This window comes from Bos javanicus, chromosome 15, assembly GCF_032452875.1.
Source record: "Bos javanicus breed banteng chromosome 15, ARS-OSU_banteng_1.0, whole genome shotgun sequence".
NCBI lineage: Eukaryota > Metazoa > Chordata > Mammalia > Artiodactyla > Bovidae > Bos > Bos javanicus.
In genome coordinates, this window is record NC_083882.1 from 24,567,418 (window position 1) to 24,593,957 (window position 26,540).

The 26,540-nt window shown below is 51.7% G+C and overlaps 1 protein-coding gene across 1 annotated transcript; it reads left to right on the forward strand.

The window, feature by feature from the left end:
* Positions 1–3,838: 3,838 nt before the first annotated feature.
* Positions 3,839–17,356, forward strand: HTR3A (5-hydroxytryptamine receptor 3A). Its single transcript, XM_061440360.1, has 9 exons — positions 3,839–4,031; positions 6,314–6,480; positions 7,865–7,909; positions 9,037–9,146; positions 10,564–10,733; positions 13,530–13,690; positions 13,998–14,208; positions 14,311–14,532; positions 16,532–17,356. Exons 1-9 carry the CDS (start codon positions 3,962–3,964, stop codon positions 16,828–16,830), a joined length of 1,455 nt encoding a protein of 484 aa, XP_061296344.1. The 5' UTR covers positions 3,839–3,961; the 3' UTR covers positions 16,831–17,356.
* Positions 17,357–26,540: the final 9,184 nt, after the last annotated feature.

Below are 26,540 nucleotides of genomic sequence, written 5' to 3' on the forward strand. Positions count from 1 at the left end.
CACATTCACTGTGCAGCCCACACCTGACATTTGCAGAAATGGGCTTTGCTGGGACCTGAATGGTAGTGTGTGGTATTTTTGCATCCATTTTGTAGTGGTGAAAATGGTACACTTCACAGTCCATTAAGTCATTATATATTCTTACTTATGATACTCCTCAATAAAAATATCTTTAATTAGTAGACTCTGGAGCTTAGCTTTTCAACAAAACTCATCAAGGTAAGAATGAGGATCCCCATCCATTCCAGGGATTGGAGCCAGAGTCCCATCAGCCTGTATCTCAAAGAGATGCTCTGGGACCCTGTGCAAGCAGGTGGTTAAATGCTCAGGCTTTTGAGTCTATAAGACTTAATACCACACTCTCCATTTAATTGCTATGTAAGGTTGCTTAACTTCTCTGTGCCTCAGTTTCCTCACCTGCAGTATGGGAGTAATATTTTCTTCACAGGAAGTAAGGATTAAATACGATAAAGAGCTTAGCACAGTGCCTAGCACATAGAATGCTTGATAAATAGCAGGTATTGTTGCTGGCGGCCAGGCCCAGGCCATTCCAAGGATCAAATCGGGTCCTTATTAGGGAACAGGTCATGGCGGGATGGGATGGGACATCGAGGAAAGAAAGACCAAGACAGAAGAGACCCTCCAGTGTCTGAGAATGCGATTCCTCTACTCTCCTCCCTATAAAGGCCACTGCTGCCTCTTTGGGCAGGGGGACTAGGGAAACTGAGGCAGGCATCTTCCCATCCTCCTGGCTTCCACCAGGAGCAGACATGGAAGCCATGAGCAGACAACCCCTAAGTGGCCCAGCCTCCATGCCAAAGTATGTCAGGTCCCCAGAACTGGGTAGTAGAAAGGCTGCCCCCATGCTATAACCAAAAGTGGGATCCAGCTGTTCACCGCTTGAAAGCCAATAAAGAGGCAAGACTGGTGGAGAGGAAAGTTTGCTTTATTTTGGATGTGGCACCTGGGGAGAAGGGCAGACTTCCGCTCAAAGGCTGAGCACCCCCACCCCAGCCATCACAACCAATGGGCAAGAGGTTTTTATAGGCTGGGGTGGGGGCTACATGTAGAAACCGCACAGCCAGCTCTGACAGTCATCTTGAAATTGGTCATCGGTAGTCTGACCAGCATCAATCATCTTGATTGTTTTAAGTACAATTAATCTTCAGTTCTAGGGTCCATTTGTTCCCATTTCCTTGAGGCCAGTTCTCAGAGTTGTGGCAGTACAGCTAGCAGTCTGGTCATCGTGTAGTTAACTTCTTCCACCTGGTGGGGGTTTCAGTAGCTATAAGCCAGCTCATGGATATGGCTCAGAACATCATCCATAGCTCTTGGTATCGTTGTTGTTCCATTGCTATAGCCCTTGAGGAGGAACGAAAGGTCATTGACTATGCTTAACGACTAAGCTATGACTATTTCTGCATTTTCTCGCTTTTTTGATTAAATTTATTCTCTGGGTGAAGCTTTTTCACAGTCAAAACGCAGGCTGAGGACATGGTGGGCAAGGCCCATAGGGTTCCACTCGTTTCAATGCTCCCCCAGAGGAAAGAGGGGTGGGTCTCGCAGGGACTCAGTGAAGTGCCAAGCCTGAGTGTCCAACCAACCGTGGGGCTTCCTGAATCTCTCTCCTCATGGCTATGGGGAGTAAGAAGCTGTATCTCCCACTTAGGACGATGGTGAGAAGCCACACGATTGCCCCAGCCCTTCTCTAGCAGGTGGGCCCCTAATGGGGCCAGATGTTATAGTTTGTTGCAGAATTTGTATAGGTTTATAGGTGTTAAAAGGTCAGGCTCTTTGGTGATAAAAGTTTTACAGACCAGTAAAAAATCTACTGGGGAAGATGGGAAACACGCAGCTGTAATGGGAAAAGCTGAATCTCAGCTCCATCCGTAACTAGCTTTAGGAGCTGAGGCAAGTCCTGGAGGCGCTCTGGGCTCTGGAGTGTTTGAACCTGGAAACTAAGAGCAAGAAAAGCAATCAGGGGTAAGTCATGAGACAGTACAACAAAGGGTGGGAAGCTCCAGACACATGTGTGCAAACAGTCCTCCTTCCCATGGTGCATGGAGCAGCCGGACTCAAAGGAAGCCCGGGGCTTTGGGCCCTGCAGCCTCCGAGCTTTTCATGACCCACGCTGGCCAGCTGCCATCTGCGTGTCTGCCTCCGCTCCCTGGGAGGAGCCTGGCCGTCTACTGGCAGAGCTCAGGAATCAAATTAGCCAGGCCTCTGTTTATCCCTCATCGCCACTGGCCAAGGAGAGTTCATCAAGGCCTCGCACTAATTCTTATCTTGTTTAAAAGGGGCAAAAGTGAGTCCACGGTTTCATCGGAGGCAATTTACACCCCGCCACTGGCCACGGCTCCAACTCCCGTTGTCTGGTGCGCCATCAAATCCATTAATAGGAAATTTCTTCAGGGGAAACCTGATTGCTGCTCCATCAGAGAGAGACGCACGGGCAATACATCTCCATCGGAGGCTGTGGCCTGCCCAGCTCGCTCTAATCCTGTTACCTAAGAAGCTAATTTTCAAATGCACACACTGTGCCCATGACACGCTCTCCCCCGCTCCCAACACAATAGGGCAGTCTCGGAGGGTCCCAGGAGCTCACTGCAGCAATGTGGGCTCGTGGGACGGGGTCTCCAGGCTTCTTCACTGTCCCGAGGTGATCCACACCCAACCCCCAAGAGCCAGGGTCCCATTCCGGAAGGAACAGCTACACTCAGGCCCCCCTGGGCTCAGGGCTCAGCATCTTCCTGCTGCGTCTGATTCCTCCTCCTCCTCCTCCTTTTTTTCTTTTCCCCTTTTTGTCCCCCTCCTTCTTGCCTTTTAATTCTATTTTCCTCTTCCTTCTGTTTCCTACAAATTTCCCCATCTTTTCCTTTTCTCCTTCCTTTTCCCGCTTCTTCTCCAGGTCTTTTCTACAGTTTTACCTTCTGCTTCTTTTCATCTTCCTCTTGCCGTATTTTCCCTCCAGCTTTGGTACTACCCCTTGTAGATCAAGTTTAGTGTTTGATGCTCCTACCTTCCCGGCTCTGTCTCCGGGGGCGGGCGGCGGGGGTGCCTGACTCGGTGGAAGGCACGGGCCCCCAGGACATACAGGCCAGGACTTGGAGCAAGAAACAGGGGAGTGGGGGTGCCTCACCGATTCATACAGGGAGCCCCAAGGACACAGAATGGGACATTTAGGGACAATGGTTAGGTGTGTCTGGGGAGCAGTTAAATGTATATTTGGTCTTTACTGATGATGCGCAGTCACCTGTTTAGCTGGGGACACGGTGTCACCTGTGGAGGAAGAGCATGGTCCTCCTGTTTCTCCTACCTTACCCCATTCTGTCCCAGTTCAATGCTGCTGCTGCTAAGTTGCTTCAGTCGTGTCTGACTCTCTGCAACCCTATGGACTATAGCCCACCAGGCTTCTCTGTCCATGGGATTTCCCAGGCAAGAACACTGGAGTGGGTTGCCATGCCCTCCTGCAGGGGATCTTCCTGACTCAGGGATCGAACCCGGGTCTCCTGCATTGTAGGTGGATTCTTTACAGCTGAGCTACCAGAAAAGCCCCGGCTCAATGCTAGCGAGGGGCATAAGCGAAGGCAGCAGCCCAGAGCGGCTCCCAACAGACAGGCTGCCCCCTTGCTCCAGGGGCTCCTGCAGCCCTCTGTCCCCAAGTTACTCCTTGGGGAACTTGGCCAGGCCACCTGGCTGAACGGGAGGACTAAGCTACATTGGCCCCGTGACATCAGCCTGGCGGGCTTCCTCCCCTGCCCTCCCCGCCCTGAAACCTGATCCAGCGGAAGGATTGATTGCAGGAAAACTTGGCGGCTTCCCAGCCCTGGTGGCCAGAGGCAGCGTAAGGCTGCAGCCTCAGGAGGTGTGGGAGGCTGGCTGATATGAGGCTGGTGGAGCGCAGTGGGCAGGCTGGTCCTCCGCAGCGCTCACCCTGAAGGCCGCTCTGAGAGAAGCGACTATGCTGCCCTGGCTGCCACGGGCGCTGCTCGGCTTGCTTCTGCCCACGCTGCTGGCACCACGGGGAGAGGGTAAGGAGACGGTGGGACAGCACGCAGCACCTGGCAGGCAGAGGACAGAGGTGGGGCAGGGGATGCTTAGCGCCTCCAAAATTTGAAGGAAGGAGGGTTTTGGAGTGGGTGAGGCAACAGGAAAGTCAGGGACCTTACCGCATGTGGGCAAGAGGGAATTTCCACGCCCTGGGGATACAGCTAGAAAGTTGTGCATCTCGAGCAAAGGGTGAGAGCAGAGCTTGCAGAGTGGGGCGTGGCACAGCCTGCTGTGTGGGAAATGCTTAGCAGGCGCCTCTCCTCTTTGCTCGGGCCCCCAGACTCATCGAAGGACAGCTGTAAGGGAAGTTGGAGCTGTCTTGATCCCCTCTCTCTTGTTATAAACGGGAATGCTGCAGTCCAGGGTGGGTAGATTTTACCCAGGGTCACACAGCTCCGCAGCAGTAGAGACCAGGACAGATGTCATCTTCCCTGACTTCACTGCTTTCATTGCACAAGCTCTCTGGGCCTTTGTCTTCTAGAAAAGTTCCTTCCAGGGCTCAGCTCAGATAGCACCAAACTTCTCTCTGCATTCCTTCACCCATCCTTTCCCGCCTCCTGGGGATACAAGGAGTTTTAGCCACAAAAGAATCTATTTCCTTTGTTGCAGACAATAGTCATCCCCCACCTCCACCCTTCGTGGGAAGGTTTTCTCTCCAGCCAGAGCTCTTTGAAGCCAGGGCGGGCACAGTTTAGGATGTGCTTAAATGGACAGCTCTGAAGGGCTTAGGGGCACGATGGTTTTCCTCGTGTCGTTGCGGGTAGCTCAGTGGGACGAGCAGGCCCGGGCTGTGAGTGACGACTGTGGTCTGGGGCTTGTCTGGTTGAGGGGAGCTCTGTCCCTCCCAGCACTGGTCCTTGGCCCTGAGGTCTGCGGCGCCCAGTCTGGTCAGAATCCCAGACGATAAGACCTGGGCTGTTGCTGGTGCAGTGAAGATACGCAGGGACCTGGGTCTGAATCCCAGCTCCCTTGCCTGCAGGGCACAGTACTTGCCTGTCTGAGCCTTGGGCATCTTCATCAGTAACGTGGGCTCTGGTAGCAGCCGGCCCAGGGGGCTGATACTGAGATGAACGATGTGCTCATTGGTATTATTCCCAAAGGGGACGCTCAGTAAACATCCTCTCATCTTCCCCTCTCTCTCTGCTCTTGTTTTTCTGAAAGTTTATTGGGGAGTGGGGGGGGGGGTGGGCAGGAAAGGGAACCTGCAGGACCAATTTCCTGTAGGCATTGCACGCAGGGTAGATGAGGTGGGAGAAGAAGCAGGCTTGAGGTGGGAGAAGAAGCAGGCTTGTCTAGGGAAAGCCTGGCCTGCCGGGCTCTGGGCTGTGAAAGGCCCCGCCCCCCACCGCCCCCAGCAGCGCCCTGTGTACTCCAGAATGCCCCCTAACCCCGTCTTTCCCCTTTGTGTTTCTGGCATCTTTCAGGAAATGCTCTTACTGTTTCCCAGAGAGACAGCTGAGGTGCTCCTGTGAAATCGCCGCAGAGCGGGGCGAGGGCCTAGGTGTGGGGTTTCACGATTTTATCCTTGCAGGCCTCTGGATCTGGGAGCAGCTTGGTTCCTACTGGCTTCCTCCACACCCCACCCCAGCCCTCTTCCCAACCCCATCAAACCAGCCCAGAAAGCTAGACTAAGAAGGGGGCCCAGCAAGGACTCCTCGGGAGTTCGCGTGAGCGTGCAGACGGGCTCTCCCTGGGGTGGGCTTTGCAGGTCGGAGAGGGAATGTCTGCGTTCGCTGGGTGCCCACCCTTCTCTCCTCGTCAGCTGAGGGCTGGGGTCCTGGGGACCGTGAGCTGTGCAGACACTGAGCTCTGACCTCTGCTGAGGCTGACACCCTGCAGACCGCTGGGCTTAGAATCTGTGCACTTGGGGCCACACTCTCTAGGATCTCCTGCCAGGGCCAGCTTCCCTGGGCTCCCAGAGCCCCTCGTCCAGGCCCCAGAGGCCCACCTCCTCTGGGCGGGCAGCAACTCTCAACCCTTCTCATCCTTGGCCGACTCGAGACCTCACCTGCCTTGTGCCACCTGCTCTCACAGCCCAGCTTCCTTTCTCATATTAACGGGGGCTGGGGCTACCCTTGTGAATACCTTTAGGTTTTGGCAGGAACCTCTGTAGGCAAAAAAACGCTCCGGAGATGGGAATTTCAGTCTGTGGGGGTATCTGGGAGTTCTGGGAGGTGGGATTAAGTGGGGATACATTTACTAGCTTCGAAACCAGGGCCAGAGATCTGGGGCAGACTCAGGCTGCGCTGTCTGTCCTTCCCAGCCAAGCACAGGGGGGACCCCCAGCCCCCCAACGCCTCCAGGCCGGCTCTGCTGCGGCTGTCAGATCACCTGCTGGCCAACTACAAGAAGGGCGTGCGGCCCGTGCGGGACTGGAGGACACCGACCACTGTGTCCATCGACGTCATTGTCTACGCCATCCTCAGCGTGGTGAGCGCCCGGCCCCACTGCCCTGCTCCAGGGTGGACCTTCTGAGTGGGAGACCATGTGAGACGCAGTCCATGGTGGGCTTTTGGTTGCCCATAGCCCCTGAGCCCTGATACCACAGCTCAGGATGCTCCCCAAACTGAAAACTGGGGTCACCTGCATGGCTGCCTCTCCCACACCCTCCGGCCCACGGGTTGTGCGTACGTGTGGTTCTTCACACATCACATCTCCCTAGGTGAGCTGGGTGAGGGTGCAGACCATCCTATTCACCTCTACACCCTCACTGTCTTACACACGTCTCTGGTACATGGCAGGTGTTACTAAATCGTGGTTGAAGAATTAATCATAAATAAAGCAGTTAATCAATTGCTGAAGTAGGGTGGGGTACACTGCCCAGCAGAGGGGGTTGGATGCTGGGCTGAGATAAAGAAGAAGGCAACTTCAGAGATGCAGGTGCTGCCCTGGGGTAGGGTGGGCAGAACTGACTTCTCTGGCCATCTCTACTAGAGTCAGCTGGCTGTTTCCAAAAGGGAGATTGGGAATTGGATGGAAGGGAGGGAGAGTGATGAATTCTTCATTTTATGTGGGTCTGTACCTTTTGACTTCATGCTAAGGTAGGAAATAGGTGTAGATACATACGTACAGATATAATTGTACAGACATACATATATATGTTGTTGTTATGTTGTTGTTTAGTTGCTAAGTTGTGTCCGACTCTGCAACCCCACGGACTGCAGCACACCAGGCTTCCGGAGTTTGCTCAAACTCATGTCCATTGAGTCGGTGATGCCATCCAACCATCTCACCTTCTGTTATCCCCTTCTCCTGCCCTCAGTCTTTCCCAGCATCAGGGTATTTTCCAGAGTCAGCTATTTGCATCAGGTGGCTAAAGTATCGGAGTTTCAGCTTCAGCATCAGTCCTTCCAGTGAATATTTAGAGTTGATATCCTTTAAGATTGACTTCTTTGATCTCCTTGCAGTCCAAGGGACTCTCAGAAGTCTTCTCCAGCATCACAATTCAAAAGCATCGATTCCTTGGCGCTCAGCCTTCTTCACGGTCATTATATATGTCTTCTATTATTATCTTTTATTATGTTATTATATTATATATGTTTATGTGAAATATACACAACTGAATAGAAGATAATAGAAGACATATATGTGTGAACACACACACACACATGTTAAAAAAGAAATCCTTGAACTTCTTCCTAGGTGTGTCCTAGTAAAAGGCCGATTTTTTCCTGGCTGGCCCCTTTCCCCACCCCATTTCCTCATTCTCAAGGGAGCAGGCTCACAGAGCAGCAGCTCCTGTTGGGGTTGGTGTGTGCAAGGCGGGCTCCCAGCCCACAGGGCTGCCTTTGCCGAGCTCCCGTTCCTTCCACAGGATGAGAAGAATCAGGTCCTGACCACCTACATCTGGTATCGGCAGGTGAGCAAACCAGCCCCTCCCCCATCCCCATTTCCTGGGACTGGGGTGTGGGCAACCCTTGCTGAGGGCGCACCTCTGTCTCAGAGGAGCTGGGAATCTAAGAGGCCTTGGGCAAGGGAGGGAGGGGAAGAAAGGGGAGAGGAGGGGAGGGGAGAGGCATGCTCATGAGATCTGGGGTCTCCTGGATCTGGGCCCCTCTAACCTCAGGACTGCAAAAGGGAGGCGGCTTAAAGATCAGCGGAGGAGAAATCCCCCAACCTCCCCGGTTTCCAAGGTTTTTCACAGCCTCTCCAGCAAGCGCTTGTCCCGCTTCTCCTGATCAAACACCTCGGTGACTGGCAGCTCGGAAGGCAGCCACTTTGCTTTCAAACAGCTCTGATTGCTAGAAAGTTCTTCCCTCTATGAAAGCCAAATTGGATGACAACCAAACAGGGTGACTGAAACAGGATGATCCCATCACTTAATCTTCCTATCCCCAGCCATTTCCCCACTCCTCCAGCTTCTGATGGGCACCGCTCAGGCAGGGTGCAAGGAGGACTCAGAGGCAAAGGAGCCACACGGTGGCATTTACATTTTAGACCAGTCGTTCTGGCAAGAGAGTGGGGGAGGCATTGATCAAGATTTAGCTATAGCCATACCTTACCCTGTGAGGTGCATACCATTATCCCTGTCTATGTATGTGTACATCAAGACCCAAGAAGGGATTTGTCTAAGAGAAAATGACAACCCACTCCAGTATTCTTGCCTGGAAAACCCCATGGACAGAGGAGTCTGGTGGGCTACAGACCATAGGGTTGCAAGGAGTCGGACATGACTGAAGTGACTTAGCACACATACCTCAGTTGATGGCTAGGTGGTTTATAATATTAGAAATGACTGGATACCTTCCCCAGGGAGAGGCTACATCTGCCTGTGTTGTATATATTCACATGTAGGGATGTGTGAGTGCAGAGGGGAAGGGATTCTTGGGTACCACTGAGTAACCTGGGTGCCACTGACACCCAGATTCTCCCAAGAAGATGCCCCCCTTGTTGCTTGGGCTCTGAGCGGTGAAGTTGGCCTGAGTTGCAGACCGCCCTGCCCATGACGGACTGGGTCACCCGTGATCATTCCTGTTCCTCTCCTAGTACTGGACAGATGAGTTTCTCCAGTGGAACCCTGAGGACTTTGACAACATCACCAAATTGTCCATCCCCACAGACAGCATCTGGGTCCCAGACATCCTTATCAATGAGTTGTGAGTACTGTCATCAGATGCGTGGCAGCCAGGGGCGGTGGGGGCGGGGGGGGGGAGGTGCTGGGGACGGCAGGGGGTCAGGAGACAAGATCACTGATGTTGTATTTGAGATGCTCCACCAGACCTGCAGAAATGGAGGTAAAGTTGCACTGGGCCCTCGTTCCCCTTTATCTTTTTCTCCCTTTCTTTTCTTTTAAAAACTCCCCTTTTTCTATGTCTGATGCTGAAACTTTGCTCTTCTCCTTGACCCAAGGATCCCTTTCCAGGGAGAAAGGAGGCCAGTGAATGAATCCACATTGTCATAATAGTCTAGTGGGGAACAGTGTTTTTAAAGGGGACAGGAATATTTCTGAAAGGAATAAAGTGCCAGCGATGGTTGGCAGAGGAGACTTGGGGCCAGGAGACACTCAAACTTTCAAGCCACACATGTGCCTGAGTGGGCACAGATTGCACCCCGGGATGAAGTAGGTCCCACCAGCCTTTATTCCCAGCAGCCAACATTCCTTCTCCCCATCCTTCAGGCTCCACTGCCTGGGCTTCTGAATCCAAGGTCTGGGAAGATGGCTGGGGAGACAGATGGAAGGAGAAGGTGGCGGGGGCCAGCTGTCCTCCACCCAGTACCCACTGCATCGCCTATGTCCAGGGGGTGCTGCTCACAATTCAGGGAGGCAGCTGACTGAGAGCCTCACTCCCTGCAGAGCTGAGTCTGGAGGGACTGGGGATCTCTAGTTTCAGGCTGGATCGCCATTTTCAGCACTGAAGTAGCCTTGGCCTTGACTTCTTGTCTCTCAGCCTGATGCCACAGAAGGCCACAGGCTCAGGACCCCAGGCTTAGCTCCAGGGCTCCCTTGGGGGAGCTCGGCCTGGGGTCTGCCCAAAGAGAGTGGGATGAGCTCATACAGGACTTCGTTACTTGCCCTAATTCTTCTCAATGATTTCTCCAGTTCTGTTCCCACCCCCACCCCTGGAAATGATTGTTTTAATTTCAAGGATTCCTAGGGATGGAACCCAAGGGTCTGCTCTCCCACCAAGCCTGCCTGTTGCCACCAGGCTGTCGATCCTGGGAACTGAGCTCTGCCCATCCCGGGTGGGCGGCATGTGGGGGACAGCTGGGTGTTCTCCTTATGGCCCGGGGCTTTGGGGTCCATGGACTCCTGGCTTGCATTTTGTGGCTAGGTTGCCAGGGGAATAAAGGAGAAATGCTCTTTACCTGCTTGAAAAGTGGCCTTGGCGATGGCAGGTAAGGAAGCCTAAGATAAGAAGCTTGGACACGCCGAGGCCAGACAAAACTGCCAGGTTGTCCTGTTGTCTGGACCCTCTCTGCATCTCTTCCCCTGCTGAACTGCTCAGAGACCTTCTGACATCCAGGGCTTGGCCTGCTTCTTGAGCCCCAAACCCACCCCTCTTCCCTGGCCAGTGTGGACGTGGGGAAGTCTCCAAACATCCCATATGTCTATGTCTGGCATCACGGCGAGGTCCAGAACTACAAGCCCCTCCAGGTGATGACTGCCTGTACCCTGGACATCTACAACTTCCCCTTCGACGTACAGAACTGCTCGCTGACCTTCACCAGCTGGCTGCACACCAGTGAGTCCAGGGGCTTTGGGAGGCGGGAGAACAGGTAGGGGCCCAGGGATGCCTGCATGAGGAGCACCCCTGGGGATGTAGTCTCCCTTCTCCAATTCGCTCACCTCTTATTTGTTCATGTTGCTCAGCCTCTGTTTCTCCATCCTCTAAATGGCACTGACCGTGTAACCCTCGTCGCCTCCCTCAGCTGTCCTAAGGATGGAATGAGACGGTGTAAACTGAGGGCAAGATGCTTGGTCAGGGATGATGCTTTTCCCAAGTCACAAGTAGGATCTGGCAGGAAGTGTCTTTCAAATCTACCCACTTCTTCACTGATGGACCCTCCCCCCAAGTGCCAGCTACCCTCATCTCCCGCCCAGGTTACTGCAGTAGCTCCCAGCAGTCCGTCCCCATTCATTCTCATCCCCTCCAGTCCCCACCACCACACCAATTCATGCTCCTCACAGCAGCCAGAGAGATCTTATGCAAACGCAAATCTGGGGACTTCCCTGGCAGTCCAGTGGTTAAAGCTCAGAGCTTCCAACGCAGGGAACTCAGGTTCCATCCCTTGTTGGGGAAGTAATATCCCATGTGTGTGGCCCCCCTCCCCCCAATTTTTTTAATTGAAAAGTCCTGCAAATCTGATCATGTCTCTATCGACTTAAAACTCTCAGAGTTTCGCCAGCCCTCCTGAGACATGATCCAGGTCTCTTACCTGGTCTACAGGCCTCTGCGCACAGACACCACTCGGGCTTCCCCTGCCACTCAGTCCCCAGCCCAGCTGCCTGCCTTCCCGGCCCCAGCACCCCTTGTTTTTCCCTTACTCACATGCTGCTGCTTCTCCTTGGACACCTTGCCCCTCCCTCTCCTTTTCTCCTTCTGGCACCCCTCCTGCCCTCTGACACCTGCAGCAGGACTAGGGACAATTCCCCGACTACGGATGGAACTCGTGGCCCCTGCATTGGAAGCGTGGAGTCGTAACCACTGGACCTCCCGTGAAGTCCCTCAGTGAAAGAAAGTGAAAGTGAAGTCACTCAGTCATGTCCGACTCTTTGCAACCCCATGAACTGCAGCCCACCAGGCTCCTCTGTCCATGGAATTCTCCAGGCAAGAGTCCTGGAGTGGGTAACGATTCTCTTCTGTCCACTCCTTTCTCCAGAGGATCTTCCCAGTCCAGGGATTGAACCCAGGTCTTCCGCATTACAGGCAGATTTTCACCGTCTGAACCAGAGAGAAGCCCAAAGTCCCTCTGCCTCTGCTGCTGCTGCTAAGTCGCTCTACACAACTTCTAATCACAGTGTCCGTGTCAGTTACTCAGTAAACCCCCATTCGTCCCCCAAACAAGTCACCTCCATCACCCAATTTTATAGGCTCTTGTTTTCTCTCTACTTCTGTTCATTTGTAAAGACTTATTTCAACGTCTACTCCTCCACCAGATGGAAACTTAGAGAGGGCAGGGACAGGATTTCTGGCCATGATTAGCTCCCCAGGCAGTGCCTAGCACAAAGGAAGATGCTTGGCAAACTTCCACTGAGTGGACGCATGCTAGGTGCCTTCAGGGTCTAGTGAAGTGAGCCTCTCTCTGCTGCATAAAGGCATCCTCCAGTGCTATCCTGATTTTATTAACTGTAAATGACAAACGTAATATGTAACTCCCTTGAACAAAAGTCATAATTGCAAATAATCTTTGACTTTTGACCTCTACTCTCAATCTCAAACTCTTACCAACAACTCCCTACACCGAGACTTAATTTTTATCAGTATCATGATATACATATATATACTGATATATATTTTATATAATATGTTCTTCTAGATCCTTCTCCAGCCTTTGAATACATACACATACATACACATCTATGGAAAGTGTCCAGAAATGTTTTATGGGTTTTTATTTTACATAAATGTAAAATGTTTTGTGTTCCAATATATACTTGTACCTGAGTCTTTTTACTTAACAACCACTCTTGGGCATTTTTCCTGTTAGTATAGATTTAGTTCTTCCTCATCAATGTTGACTGCTGTAGAATAGTTCAAGGTTTGGACTGCATAAACTTTATTAAGCATTTCCCTGATTGGTGGGAATTTAGATCTTTCGCAGCATTTTGCTGCAACGGATACTGCTGTCTTCTGCTGCACATGTATATCTGTTTCGCTAGTATAGATGCGGAGCAGTGTAACTGCTATTCTGTAAGAGAGGATTCTGCTTATTTTCCTAATTCACCTTTAAAGACAGGCAGCTCAGGGACTTCTCTGGTGGGCCAATGGCTAAGACTTCACACTCCCAAAGCAGGAGGCCTGGGTTGGATCCCTGATCAGGGAACTACATCCTGCGTGCCACAGCCATGTGTAAGATCTCTCACATGCCAAAGCAAAGGCACGGCGTAGCTGCATAAATAAATAAATATGAAGGCAGGCAGCTCTGTCAAGGCAAGGATGAGAAAAGCTGCCTCTTGCTCACTGCCTACATGAGAAATTCTAACAGGAAACCTAGAGGAATGCTTGAAAGTATGAGTGTGCGTGTGAGAGAGAGAGAGAGAGAGGAGACAGAGACAGAAAGAGGAGAAGGCATTCTAATAAATAGTTTGCCCAGCTGTTTGCATTTTGCTGTGTCTCCATCCAGGACCCATCCCCTCTGTACAGCCCCCCTGCACAGACAGGTACAGGGTGCACTATGACCTCATCTTACAGCCAAGAAACAGGCTGAAGATTACGAGCTGAGACTTGAGTCGTGCCACGTGGGTGCTGCCCCTCCCTCACAGGGTATGGCATGCCCCTGGCCTGGGCTCCAAAGCTGCCCCGTTTCTCCTGTCTCAGTCCAGGACATCAACATCTCCCTGTGGCGCCTGCCTGAAAAGGTGAAGTTCGACAGGAGTGTCTTCATGAACCAGGGCGAGTGGGAGCTGCTGGGGGTGCTGACCCAGTTTCAGGAGTTCAGTATAGAAAGCAGTGACAGCTACGCAGAGATGAAGTTCTATGTGAGTGGGGCACACCCCGGCAGACTTCAGGAGGCATATGGGAAAGAACCTCCGTAGCCCTTTCCCAACTCCAGGGTGCCCTGCAGCCTAAACAAAGTGGTTGGGGAAACACAGCTGCGTTGTCTCCTAACTTTTCCTGAACAGCCATGAGCTTTGATCCAGAGACAGTATATGGGATTTGTCTACATTTTTCAGCAGTCCAGGCTGAAAGCTCCATGAAGCAAGAAGATCTGGGATGGGGAGGGGGGGTTCCTGGGGTTCCAGAACCTGTCTGCCCCAACTCCCCTGAGCTCCTCTCTCTATCCAGGTGGTCATCCGCCGACGGCCCCTCTTCTATGCGGTCAGCCTGCTTCTGCCCAGTATCTTCCTCATGGTCGTGGACATTGTGGGCTTCTATCTGCCTCCAGACAGTGGTGAGAGAGTTTCCTTCAAGATCACGCTCCTCCTGGGCTACTCGGTCTTCCTGATCATCGTGTCCGACACGCTGCCTGCCACGGCCATCGGCACGCCGCTCATCGGTAAGGCGGGCTCCTGGGGGAGAGCTCCCTGGGGCCGAGGGACCTGAGCCTCTCCTACCTGCCGTGTGTGTCCCCCGCCCCGCCCCGTCCCGGGGCGCATAGGTGTCTACTTTGTCGTGTGCATGGCTCTCCTGGTGATCAGCTTGGCCGAGACGATCCTCATTGTGCGGCTGGTACACAAACAGGACCTGCAGCAGCCGGTGCCCGCCTGGCTGCGCCACCTGGTTCTTGAGAGAGTCACCCTGCTCCTCTGCCTAGGGGACCAGTCGACAGCCCGGAGGCCCGCAGCCACCTCCCAGGCTGCCAAGACCGATGACTGCTCAGGTGAGACAGGAACGGGAGAGTCCCACGTGGAAGGGAACTTCTGATCTGGAGGCAGGGACTTGGCGGTGGGGGACTCTCTGGAGGGCTCGCCAGGCCAGAGAGCCTGGGCAGGGCCTGCGAACTGGGTACCGTCCTGCACCGAGAATTCATGGCAGACTTCAGCCAAAGACATCAGTCAAACCCCTTCCTCACTTTGTATTCACGCATCAGCCTGGGTGGAGAAGGCACTGGCGACCCACTCCAGTACTCTTGCCTGGAAACTCCCTTGGACGGAGGAGCCTGGTAGGCTGCAGTCCATGGGGTCACTAAGAGTCAGACACAGCTGAGTGATTTCACTTTCACTCTTCACTTTCATGCATTGGAGAAGGAAATGGCAATCCACTCCAGTGTTCTTGCCTGGAGAATCCCGGGGATGGGGAGCCTGGTGGGCTGCCATCTATGGGATCGCACAGTTGGACATGACTGATGTGACTTAACAGCAGCAGCAGCAGCAGCAGCCTGGGTGGAGGGGAAGAGGGTTTAGGAGTCCCAGAGACTGAGCGTGTCAGAACCTAAGACCTCTGGGCTGAGGGTGACCTCACCTGAGATGGATCCCAAGGGAGGTCAAGTGGATGCCCCTCAGGCACTTATAGAGCTTTCCTGATGGCTCAGCAGTAAAGAATCTACCTGCAATGCAGGAGACTCGAATCTGATCCCTGGGTCGGGAAGATTGCCTGGAGAAGGAAATGGCAACCCACTCCAGTATTCTTACCTGGGGTATTCCATGGGGTCTACAGAGGAGGCTGGTGCGCTACAGTCCCTTGGGTACCAAAAGAGTTGGACGTGACTTAGCAACTAAACAATGACAACAAAAGGCACTTATGGGACAACTACCCTCCTGTAGTTCAACTCTGCAGCCTGGTTCCTAACGCTCTCTCATTAGAATCAGCCAAAGACCAGGCCCTTTAGAATTTCAAACACCTATGAGGCAGAGAGACAGGGCACAGAGGGATACTAAATTCCTCATGCTTCTGTCGGTGGTGGTGGTAGTGACTGGTTTGTTGATTTCTTGAGCACTTTACCAGATGTGTGCAAAGCATTTTCTGTGCATTATCACAGGTTGTTCTCATGGTGACCCAATAGGATCCTCATTTTCATTTTTCAAATGAGGAAACAGAAGCATAGAGAGGCCAAAGAGCTTGCCCTAAGTCACAGAGCCAGGACCTGGCGAAGGCATGATTTGAACCCAGGCTCATCTGACTCCAAGCTGGTGTTTTAAACCCTCCACCTTTCTCCCCTCCTTTGGGTCCTGGCTAGGGCCTGGCCTTTTGTAGAAGATGTTTGGTTAACCTAAGACCATCTCATCATGAGCTCGTGCCATAAACTAATGCCTAATTCTATTCTTCATCTGGTGAAGGCAATGATCCGAAGGTGTATTTTCTGGTCCAGAAGGATTCAAAGTCATGGAGAGGAGTGCAGGGAGGTGATATGATGTAGTGTACAAAGCAGAGGATTTGGGGTCCAGATACCTGGGCCTCGGCAGCCTCACCATTAAATGATGGTCTGGCTGTGTCACCGCAGGCTAGTCACTTAACCTCTCTGAGCTTTCACATCTTCATGTGAAGAGTGTGGTTAGTAATCACTCTAAGTCAGCCTCTCCATGAGGCTGCCAGGAGGTTCAAATGATATAATGGATATCAAATGGCTGGGGAAAGCCCTTGGGTTAAAAAAAAAAATGTGTGTGTTTAGGATAAACATCAACTTCATGGTCTTGCTGACCTGGGAAGGGATGAAGGATGTGACTAAGGTGGAAGGATATACAGTGATCTTCAACTGCATTGGCTTTCTTTATTTGCTTAAGTTGGACGGTGGGTACCCAAAGATGTAAGTTACTCTCCATACTCTTTAGGTCTGAAATCATACGTTGTAAAAATGTCTGAGGCCTCAGAAATGTAAAGGCCAGTGTTCATACGAGCCTGCTGGGCCTCCCTCCTTTGCCAATGCTCTGTCCTTCTTCTAGACATGGGAAACCACTACAGCCATCTGGGGGGACCCCGGGACTTGGAGAAGACCCCGAGGGGCAGAGGCAGCCCTCCCCCGCCACCTCGGGAGGCCTCCCTGGCGGTGCGCGGGCTGCTGCAGGAGTTAACCTCCATCCGGCACTTCCTGGAAAAGCGGGAGGGGAGTCGAGAGGTGGCCCGGGACTGGCTGCGTGTGGGCTCCGTGCTGGACCGGCTGCTCTTCCGCATCTACCTGCTGGCAGTGCTGGCCTACAGCATCACCCTGGTCACACTCTGGTCCATTTGGCAGTATTCCTGAGTGGGTCCAGCCCAGCGCCCGGCCACGGGGGGAGTGGGGGGTGATGGCACTTGTTAGGATGGGGATGGGGGAATTTCAGGGCCAAGGGGCACCAGTGATGTTCTCAAGGCACATATATAGTTCCTGCCTGTTTCCAGCGCCAATGCATCTCAGCAGTCCCAAACCAGGGCCTTCACTCTCCCTCCCCCAAACTTGGTGTTTAAGATTCTTCCATCCTCATCCACTCCCATACAGGCCCATTATGGCTTTAAAACACACTCTTGGATCAGAAGAAACACACACATGGCCTGACTTCACTCTGTCTAAACATCAAGCCTCAGTTTCCCCACGGGCATTTCCCTGAACTGGCAATTTGGAATTCTGCTCACCCCCTCAGCCTTGTTTTGAGGTGGAAGGTAAACCAGCTCTCTGCCACATGGACCTCATTACTCTGCATTAGGTTCATCCAACCCTAAGGTCTCCCTGCTCACCGGTGGCCACTTCCCTGAACACCCATCAGATTAAGGAGGTAATAAAATGCGATGAATCCCTAAACTCTCTTATTGACCCTTTGTCAGCATCCAGGCAGATGGAAGATGAGGTCTGAAGTTATCGGTGGTAATGAGGTTGGGGAATTATCTGTGGTTTCAGATGTTTGGTACTTTCTGGCCCAAGGAATTAAGAGGTGACCAAATGGCTGTTCTGAAGGAGACAATTGGAGGTGGGATTCAATATGTGAATATCAGAACCAGGAACACTTAGCAGTGGCGAGGTGGGGAGAATGATGCTCAGTTCTGTAATCCCCTGGAAAGATGATGGAAGGGTCTACATAGTCCTGTTACCATTGTGGACTCATGGCCTCTTGGGAAAGCTGGGAGCCCGCTCTCCTCCAGCAAGAACATCAGCACCACGGCCAGCACCCACTGGTTTGGTGTTTGAAAGCAGAGAATGCTAAGTCTTGCACTTACCTAGCTCCTTTGGGAACTCTTAGCAGCCAGCCCCCAGCATAGCCACCAGAAAGCAGGACCATGAGGGAGGGAGAGTCCAAGGCATGGTCTCTGATCTTACATATCAGATCCTGGCCCCTCTCTCACACATCAGGGTTTAAAGTACACTAAGGAACATCACAGGCTTCCTCAGTGGCTCAGCAGTAAAGAAACTGCCTGTAATGCAGGAAACATGTGTTTGATCACTGGGTGAGGAAGATCCCCTGGAGAAGGGCATGGTAACCCACTCCAGTATTCTTGCCTGGAGAATCCCATGGACCGAGGAGCCTGGAGGGCTACAGTCCATTGGGTCGCAAAGAGGCGGACACAACTGAAGCAGCTGAGCATGCAGGCATGCACAAGGAACGTCCAGACTCCATCACTCCCTCCACCTAACAAGTATTCAGAGGAGAGGAATGCTAGAACCCACTAAGAATGATGGCTTAGAGTCTGCTGTGTTTGCCTGAGACTGTCTCTGGTTCTTCCTTTCTCATTCCCGTCTTATCATTCTCCCTGTCTTGGGCTGCCTGTCTCTTAGGAACTGAAGCCTTCCAGGCTAAATGAAAAGGACTTCTTAAACTATCTAGGATGAGCTGTTCCAGGCTGCCCAACTATAAGGGGTTCATTGCAGAATACCTGAGCTGACACCTTCCCTTGACCCCAAGCTCTTGCATCTCCAGTTTTCAGACCATCCAAGGAGGCTGGATGGAAGGCAGAGCCTTGAGAACTTCCTGTTTGAAAAAGCCTGGAGGCTGAGGAAGCAGGCTTGTCTGGTTTAGATTCCTGGAGCTGCTTCTCACCCAGCTTCCCCAGCAGAAGGAACTCATGAAATATTATCTAACCAGTTGTTGGTTCCTAATATAAGCTGGGATGAGTTTCATCTGCTACTTCCACCTCAGACCTATGTGCTCTTGATATTGTAAAGGATTTTACTTTGTTTGGTTGATGCGTAGGTTTTCCAGAAAAAAAGCAGGAGACTGTGGGGCTGGAGAGTGGCTCCCATTCACAAGGGGCTTCCCAGGTGACGCAGTGGTAAAGAATCCGCCTGCCAATGCAGGAGACACAAGAGGCACTGGTTGGATCCCTGGGTCGGGAAGATCCCCTGCAGGAGGAAATGACGACCCGCTCCTGTATTCTTGCCTGGAGAATTCCATGGGCAGAGAAGCCTGGTGGGCTACAGTCCAAGGGGTCGCAAAGAGTGCGATATGACTGACCGACTAAGCACACACACAAGCACACAATAGTTGCCTTCCGCTGAGCAAAGAGTGGGCTAAAGATGTTTATCTTGACTCTGCTTCTCCTGTTTATCCTGACTTTCTCAGGATGGTCCTGGCAGCCTATGCTTGGGAGCCTGATCTTGGGATCAAAGCTGTTCCACTCCACTTTCCACTTGGACTTGCTGGGCCAAGTCATGCAGTCATGGGCCAGTCATGGGTCTCATGTCTCAGGCCAGAGAGACAGAGAAAGAAAGCTGGACGGTCTGGCACTGTCCATGCACTGCTGATCAGTAAGTGGGTGGCTATTGACAAAGTGTCCAACCAAACAGCTACTAAGACACTCATCAACCTATTGATTCCCCATCTCCCCCTCCCCACTCTTCACCCACAATCAATGGAGCAACAGAGCCCAGCATTGAGGCAGCCAATTAACCACCTGGAGAATGAACCGCCACGTGTAACATCCCCTGCTCCACTGGCCACAGCCAATCAGCTCATCGATCCAGCAACCAGGCTGTGCTGCCCAGGGATGGGAAACTGAGGCCCGGGGGCAAGAATCCCTGGTTTACTCACTCCTGTCCATCAGTATCGATCTTGGGCACCGCCCAAGCAGACCTTTACCCTGACTGGGATATGAGAACACTCGGAAGCTCCCTCCACCTGTATCTCTCCCAGAATTTCCCTTTTTCCTTCCTCAGCCACTTCTGCTCCTTCCCTCTTTTTCTGTCCTGGGCAGAGAGAGAAAACCAGAAACTACCCATGTCTTTTTTCTCTTATCTTTCTATTTTTATCTTTAATTTATTTTTTTCTTATTTAAGCCAATTGTCTCTTTTTTTAAACTTTTAATTTTATACTGGAGTATAGTCAACAATTGTGTGATAGTTTCAGGTGGACAGCAAAGGGACTCAGCCAGACATATACATGTGTCCATTCTCCCCCAAACTCTCCTCCCATCCAGGCTACTGCATAACATTGAGCAGAGTCCCTGTGCTATTCAGTAGGTCCCTGGTGTTTATCCATTTTTAAATATAGCAACATGTACATGTCCGTCCCCAAATCCCTAACTGTCTCTTTCCCCGGTAACCACAATGTTCCTTCTCGTAAGTCTGTGAATCTGTTTCTATTTTATAAATAAGTTCATTTGTATCATTTCTTTGTAGATTCCACATATAAGTGATATCATATGATATTTCTCATTCTCCACCCAAGTCTTTAAAAACAAATGCTTCTGTGAAGAGCCCAATTCAGTTCAGTTCAGTTGCTCAGTTGTGTCCAACTCTTTGCGACCCCATGGACTGTAGCATGCCAGGCCTCCCTGTCCATCACCAACTCCCAGAGATTATTCAACTCATGTCCATTGAGTCAGTGATGCCATTCAACCATCTCATCCTCTGTCATCCCCTTTTCCCGCCTTCACTCTTTCCCCGCATCAGGGTCTTTTCAAATGAGTCAGTTCTCCGAATCAGGCGGCCAAAGTATTAGAGTTTCAGCTTCAGCATCAGTCCTTTCAATGAATATTCAGGACTGATTTCCTTTAGGATGGACTGGTTGGATCTCCTTGCAGTCCAAGGGACTCTCAAAAGTCTCCTTCAACACCACAGTTCAAAAGCATCAGTTCTTCCGCGCTCAGCTTTCTTTATAGTCCAACTCTCACATCCCTTAATGACTACTGGAAAAACCATAGCCTTGACTAGACAGGTTCTCTATGGCTCATCTCCACTCCTCTGCTGCAGCCTTCTCCGCTCACCTACCAACAGTCCCAGTTCTCACCTCCTTTCCCATCCGCACTGCTTTCCAAACCTGTCATTTCTACTCAAAAGATTGCCTTAAAGGACTTGAAAGCGCCCAGCCTGGGCGACCCAGCCCTGTCTAGGGCTCCAAGCTGTGGAGCTCACCGCTGCATCTCAGCGAGGCTGCCTTTCCCGGGCGGGGTTCATCTGCGCTCCACGACCCCAGCCCCCCTCCCCCCACCCATCCCCGCAAGAGTGGACATTCCGCAGCTCAGGCGAGGGTCCAGGCGAGCAGCAAAACCCAGAGTCAGGGTTTGGGCTTAGGGGAGATTCCGCTCAGAGACCGGGAGGGGGAGGGGGAGAGGGAGGGCGCGCCCTCGGAGAGGTGTGGTTCCGCACTCCGCAGCCACATCCCCGTCCTCAGCACCCGCCCCGCCCCCACCAGACTCTGAATCAATACATTTTGAATCTAATCTAATAACAGAGATTTAACGAGGGGATAATGCTTGTGGAGCGGCCGGGCGCTTTGTCTCTTCTTGCAAGCGGCAGCTGGGGCCCATTATCTGGGGACAATGCCCCATGCTAATCACTCTCTCTCTCCTCCCAGGGTTTGCAGGGAGGGTGTTGGGCAAGAGAGGGCAGCTCCTCCCCTGATTGGAGGGGAGTGGAGGGGTGGGAGAGGGGGGAAGACGTCGAGAAGGGTCTGGCCGGGGCCCCTCTCAATTGTCTTGGCCTGACACCAGCCCAGTGGCCTGGTCCCCACACTGTCCATCCCGAGTAGTCATGGCTGGAACCCGAACAGCGCGCACAAACAGCGGATAATTACCTATCAGCTTCAGTACCAGGGGCTGGGAGTTGGGTGGGTTTTGTTGATTTTTTTTTTCTTTCCTCTAACTTGGTCCTCTATAATTTAAGCTCTCCCATTAAGGCCTGTGATTGGCCGGCCCTGACTGTCACGGTTAGAGAATTAAACCCTGCTTTTAGAGACCAAGAATACCCTTCTCTGAGACAGAAGCCTGTCCACATGCTCTCTCTCTATCTGGGACCTTCTATCTGGACTTGACCTGAAGGAAGATGAGTGAAGGTTAGACTGCAGGAGAAACTTCCTGAGAGCCATATTCCTGACATGCATGAGACTGGGAGTCTGAAAGGGAAGAATGGAACCTCGTTTCCTAGAAGCCTTTGAAGAGAGACCTTTATCTAGGTTGGGAAGGGGCAAACCAGGGAGAAAACTGCATCATTTTTCTGTCAGAGCTCAAGTTGGGAGAGACCCAGAGCTAGGACACCAGAAGTGTGGTCGCCCAATTCCTTTTGCTGTATATTTATTTGGCACAATATGAACATGCTATGTGGAGTGGACTACCCCACGCTCACTGTGAGACCTTGGACAGGCACTTCACTCCTCTGTGCCTCAATCTTCTCATCTGAAAAATGGGCCCACATTAGTACTGGCTCATAGGGGCTGTGGAGAAAGCTGATTTTCACACTCCCAGCTTGGTGAAAAAGCCCAGGGAGGTTGTGAGGCTGGAGTAGAGGGATGTTGAGTGGCATATAGACCCTTCCTTGATCTGCTCACATCACATTCTGAATGGGTGAGAACTTCTCCCATTTCCTGTTGTCTCCATTTTAGAAATGGGCAGGAAAAAGTGAGCTGGCCACTCACTCACTATAAGGCCAGCTCTGTCCACACCAGGCTGAATCCACATCTCTATGTCCTGTTCCTTCCTGTCCCTTTTTCTCCATTACCCCCTCTGCCTTGCCCTTGAGCACTCCAAGGCTCCTTTGTACAGAGTTCCTTCCTAAAACCACAGCTTCAAGTTCTCTGGGAAAGCCTGTGGATAGTGGGCAACACTTGGGTGGATTATCCTGATTCGAGTTGGATCTTTTCTTCTCAATTCCACCTCCTGTGTCCCTGACTGCAAAGATAACTAGATTCTTGGCAGAGGGACACAACATGAGTAAGACAGTCGGAATCATGGGAACCTAGGATTCACTTCCATGTGCCCTGAAGAACCCCCCACTCAAAGCTCAGAAAGAAGTACCATCCTACAGGGCCTGGTGTGAGACTTCAGCCAAGAGCAGCCACAACCCTGTCCTTCTAGACTCTGTCCACAAGGTGGCGGCAAAGTCCAGAAGTTCTATGGAGGGGCCTACGAAACACTTTTTGCCCCCACTTCACCCCACTTCCCCCCAAATGCCCCATCTCCTCTGGAGTCTCTGAGTCACCTCTTCTCAAGGCAAGCCCCTTCCTTTTGGCCAGCACCAAGGATCATGTTTCAGAGAGCTCGGTGCCCTGTTCTGATGCTCTGGGCAGAGGCTGTGCCCATACTGATCCCTCAGCAGCAGCCTCTTTTGTTTCTGTGCTCCGGCCTCGAGCCCACACCAAGCTGCGCATCTAGTTTATTTCCCCGTTTCTGCTTGTGTGATGAAGATATCGGTGCCTCGTGGTGAAAGGAGCCGTTTTAGGTAAAACCCGTACACACACAGGTCCGTGAAGGACTCCCCACGTTTCTCTTCTGCCCATGTCTCTAGGGCCCCAACTCCAGCCCACATCACACAGGCTCTGAGATGATCCTCAATGGTCCTAGGAAGAGAAAAGTGAGAGTGAGGGGCTGCCCAGAGCAGGAGCCGGGAAGGTGGGGGTGGGGGTGGAGGTCAGTAGTTAGAGAAGGTGCACCCTGGGAGACACTCATCCAAGGCTCTGGGGTAAGAACCAGAGATGATATTGGTCCTTAGCAGAGTTAATGGCATGACTTCTTCACCCATCCCAGGGCAACAACCATAACTTTTTGCTCTTGCAGCATGCTAGCTGTACGCATTAGTCTGCTGCTGCTTCTGTAACAAATTACCAATTTATTTATTCATTTTCCCTGTGGATTCTTTTTAAAATTAATTTTTATTGTAATATAGATGCTTTACAATGCTGTGTTAGTCTCTGCTGTACAGCAAAGTGCATCCCCTACACATGTACATATATCCCTTCTTTTTTGGATTTCCTTGCCATTAGGTCACCACAGAGCACTGGAGTTCCCTGAGCTGTACCACAGGTTCCCATTAGTTACCTAGTTTATACACAGCATCAACAGTGTATATACGTCAGTCCCCATCTCCAATTCATCCCACTCCCTTTCCTCCACTTGGTGTCAATACATTTATTCTCTATGTCTGTATCTCTGTTTCTGTTTTGCAAATAACAAATTGCCGATTTAAAAACACAAATTTCTTATCTTACAGTCCAAAGTGGATTGGCAGGGCTCTGCTCTTCCTGGAAGTTCCAGGAGAGACTGTGTTTTCTTGCCTTTTCTGTAGTCTACTGCTAAGTCACTACAGTCATGTCCAATTTTGTGCGACCCCGTAGACGGAAGCCCACCAGGCTTCCCCGTCCCTGGGATTCTCCAGGCAAGAACACTGGAGTGGGTTGCCATTTCCTTCTCCAATGCATGAAAGTGAAAAGTGAAAGGGAAGTCGCTCAGTCATGTCTGACTCTTAGCGACCCCATGACTGCAGCCTACCAGGCTCTTCCGTCCATGGGATGTTCCAGGCAAGAGTAGTGGAGTGGGGTGCCATTGCCTAGAGGTAGCCTCTATTCCTTGGCTCATGGCCCCTTTCCCCAGACTCAAAGCCAGGAGTATACTATCTTTCAGATCTCTCTTTCTTACATGTCTCTCTCTGTTTTGCCTCCCTCTTCACTTATAATGACCTTTGTGAATCTGATGGGCTCACCCAGATGATCCAGAATTAAGTCCCACCTCAAGATCTTTAAATTAATCACATCTGCAAAGACCCTTTGACTTGTAATGCAACATAATCACAGGTTCTGGGTGTTAGGAAGAAGTTATCTGCGGGGCCGGTGGGGCGGGGGCATCATTCTGCCATTTTTAAAGTCTTTATTGAATCTGTTACAATATTGTTTCTGTTTTATGTTTTGGTTTTATGGCCGAGAAACATGTGGGATCTTAGTTCCGTGACCAGGAATTGAACCTACACCCCCAGCATTGGAAGGCGAAGTCTTAACCATGGGACCACCAAGGCAGTCGCCTTAGGGCTTCTTGAGGCAACAGGTGTTAAACATAGAATGGGGTGCAAAATCACCTCCCTAATAAGACTTTCATAGAGACAAACACCCCCTTCTCCTGATCTGCCCTCTTTGAGACTGTAGTACAGGCAGGGGGGTGGATAGAACAGCCCCTGGAGGACCTTCCGAGGTTAGGGGCCAGGAAATGGTGCCTTTCCGCTTGGTGACACTTCATCACGGCCGGAGGTGCCAGCTCTGTGCTCTCTCCTTTTCTCTTTGCTGGCATATCCACCCCCTGTCCTTTCCACCCAAGGACTCATCTTTCTGCTCTCACTCATGAAACTCGAATCTAGCCACCAGATGGGTGTGTCACTGGGCTTCAAATCCCCACGAGAAGATCCCCCTTCTAAAGTCACGTGAAGGTGAGCGGTGTGTTTCTCTCCCTGCTTTGGCCTCACTCAGTGTGTCTCTTTCGACACCCATCCTGTTTCTTTACTCTCTCCAGGACTGTAATTCATTTATTTATTTTCGGGTGATTTCTTTAGCATTTATCCTGACTCCCAGCCCGTAAGGTCCCCAAGGCAGGTTATTTCTCATCTTGTTCACCACTCACCCAGGGCTGGCACATAGTCCATGCTTGGCATTTAGAGGGCAAATGAGTGAATGAGCTATGGTTGGAGAAAGAGACGCCTGGTGTGCAAAGGGGAGCCCTTATCTGCAACCCCTTCTCTAATCTACTCTTCACCTCCCCGTCAATGCCAGTTGGGGTGGGGAGCAGGGAGTAAGGTAGAAGAGAGACCCAGGCAGCCAAAACAGCACTGGGGAATCTGGAGGTGGGGAATGAAGAGAGTGAAGCACTTTCCCCCAGCACCTCCATGCTGTGCCATAGTCGGTTTGGGGCTGTAGCAGCCAAAATCTGTGAGCTCCCATAGCCCAGACTCAGGCAGAAGGTGGGGAGGCCCCCCTAGGGTAAAGCAATTGGAGGTTCATTCCCTATGGACCGAGAAACTCCAAGATGAGAACAGCAAGACAATTAAGGGAGGAGGCTGGGCCCTTCCCAGACCACATATTTCTCATTCTCAAAGTCAGGAGACCTCTCTGACCACGCATGTGCGGAAAGGCTCCTTGGAGGTGAAAGGTGAGCTACCCACAGACCTTAGCGGTAGGCTCCATCTTGGCTAAGAGATGGGCGCACACAATTGGAAGGATCCTGAGATATACCAAATATGGACTGTGACCCAGGGAAATCAAAATGATTGGCCAAAGAAAAACCAGAAGAAATGCCTCATATAAGTGATTTAAACTACCACTAGGGCGTGACTCAGGGTCTCTCCGTCTGAGTCTGCCTGTGTGCCTATCCACATGTACTGTACTCTTTTTTCCTCTTAATAAATACTTTGCTTGCTTCACTACTTTCCATTTTTGTGGAAATTCTTTTTTGCAAAGCCAAAGGGCCAAGCCCTTGTCACTGACCACTGGTCTAGGAGTTAGGATCTGGTGCTTTCACTGCAGTTAACTGGGCCTCAGTCTCCCGCTGGGAACCCAAGCCCCGCTCCAAGCTGTTGCAGGCTGAGGGCACCCGAGATCAGGACTGTCTGCCTCTTACTCAGCTGTGTCTCCAGGACCAGACCTGTGCCAGGCTCAGGGCGGGAGCTCAATATTCGAATGAATGAAGGGGCTGGTGATGTGGATTCCATGTGAGTCCCCTTCTGCCAGGATGATCTTGTAATTACCAGCCAGACCAGAGCGTTTCTGTACTGGAAATGGAGGCACAATTAATTAT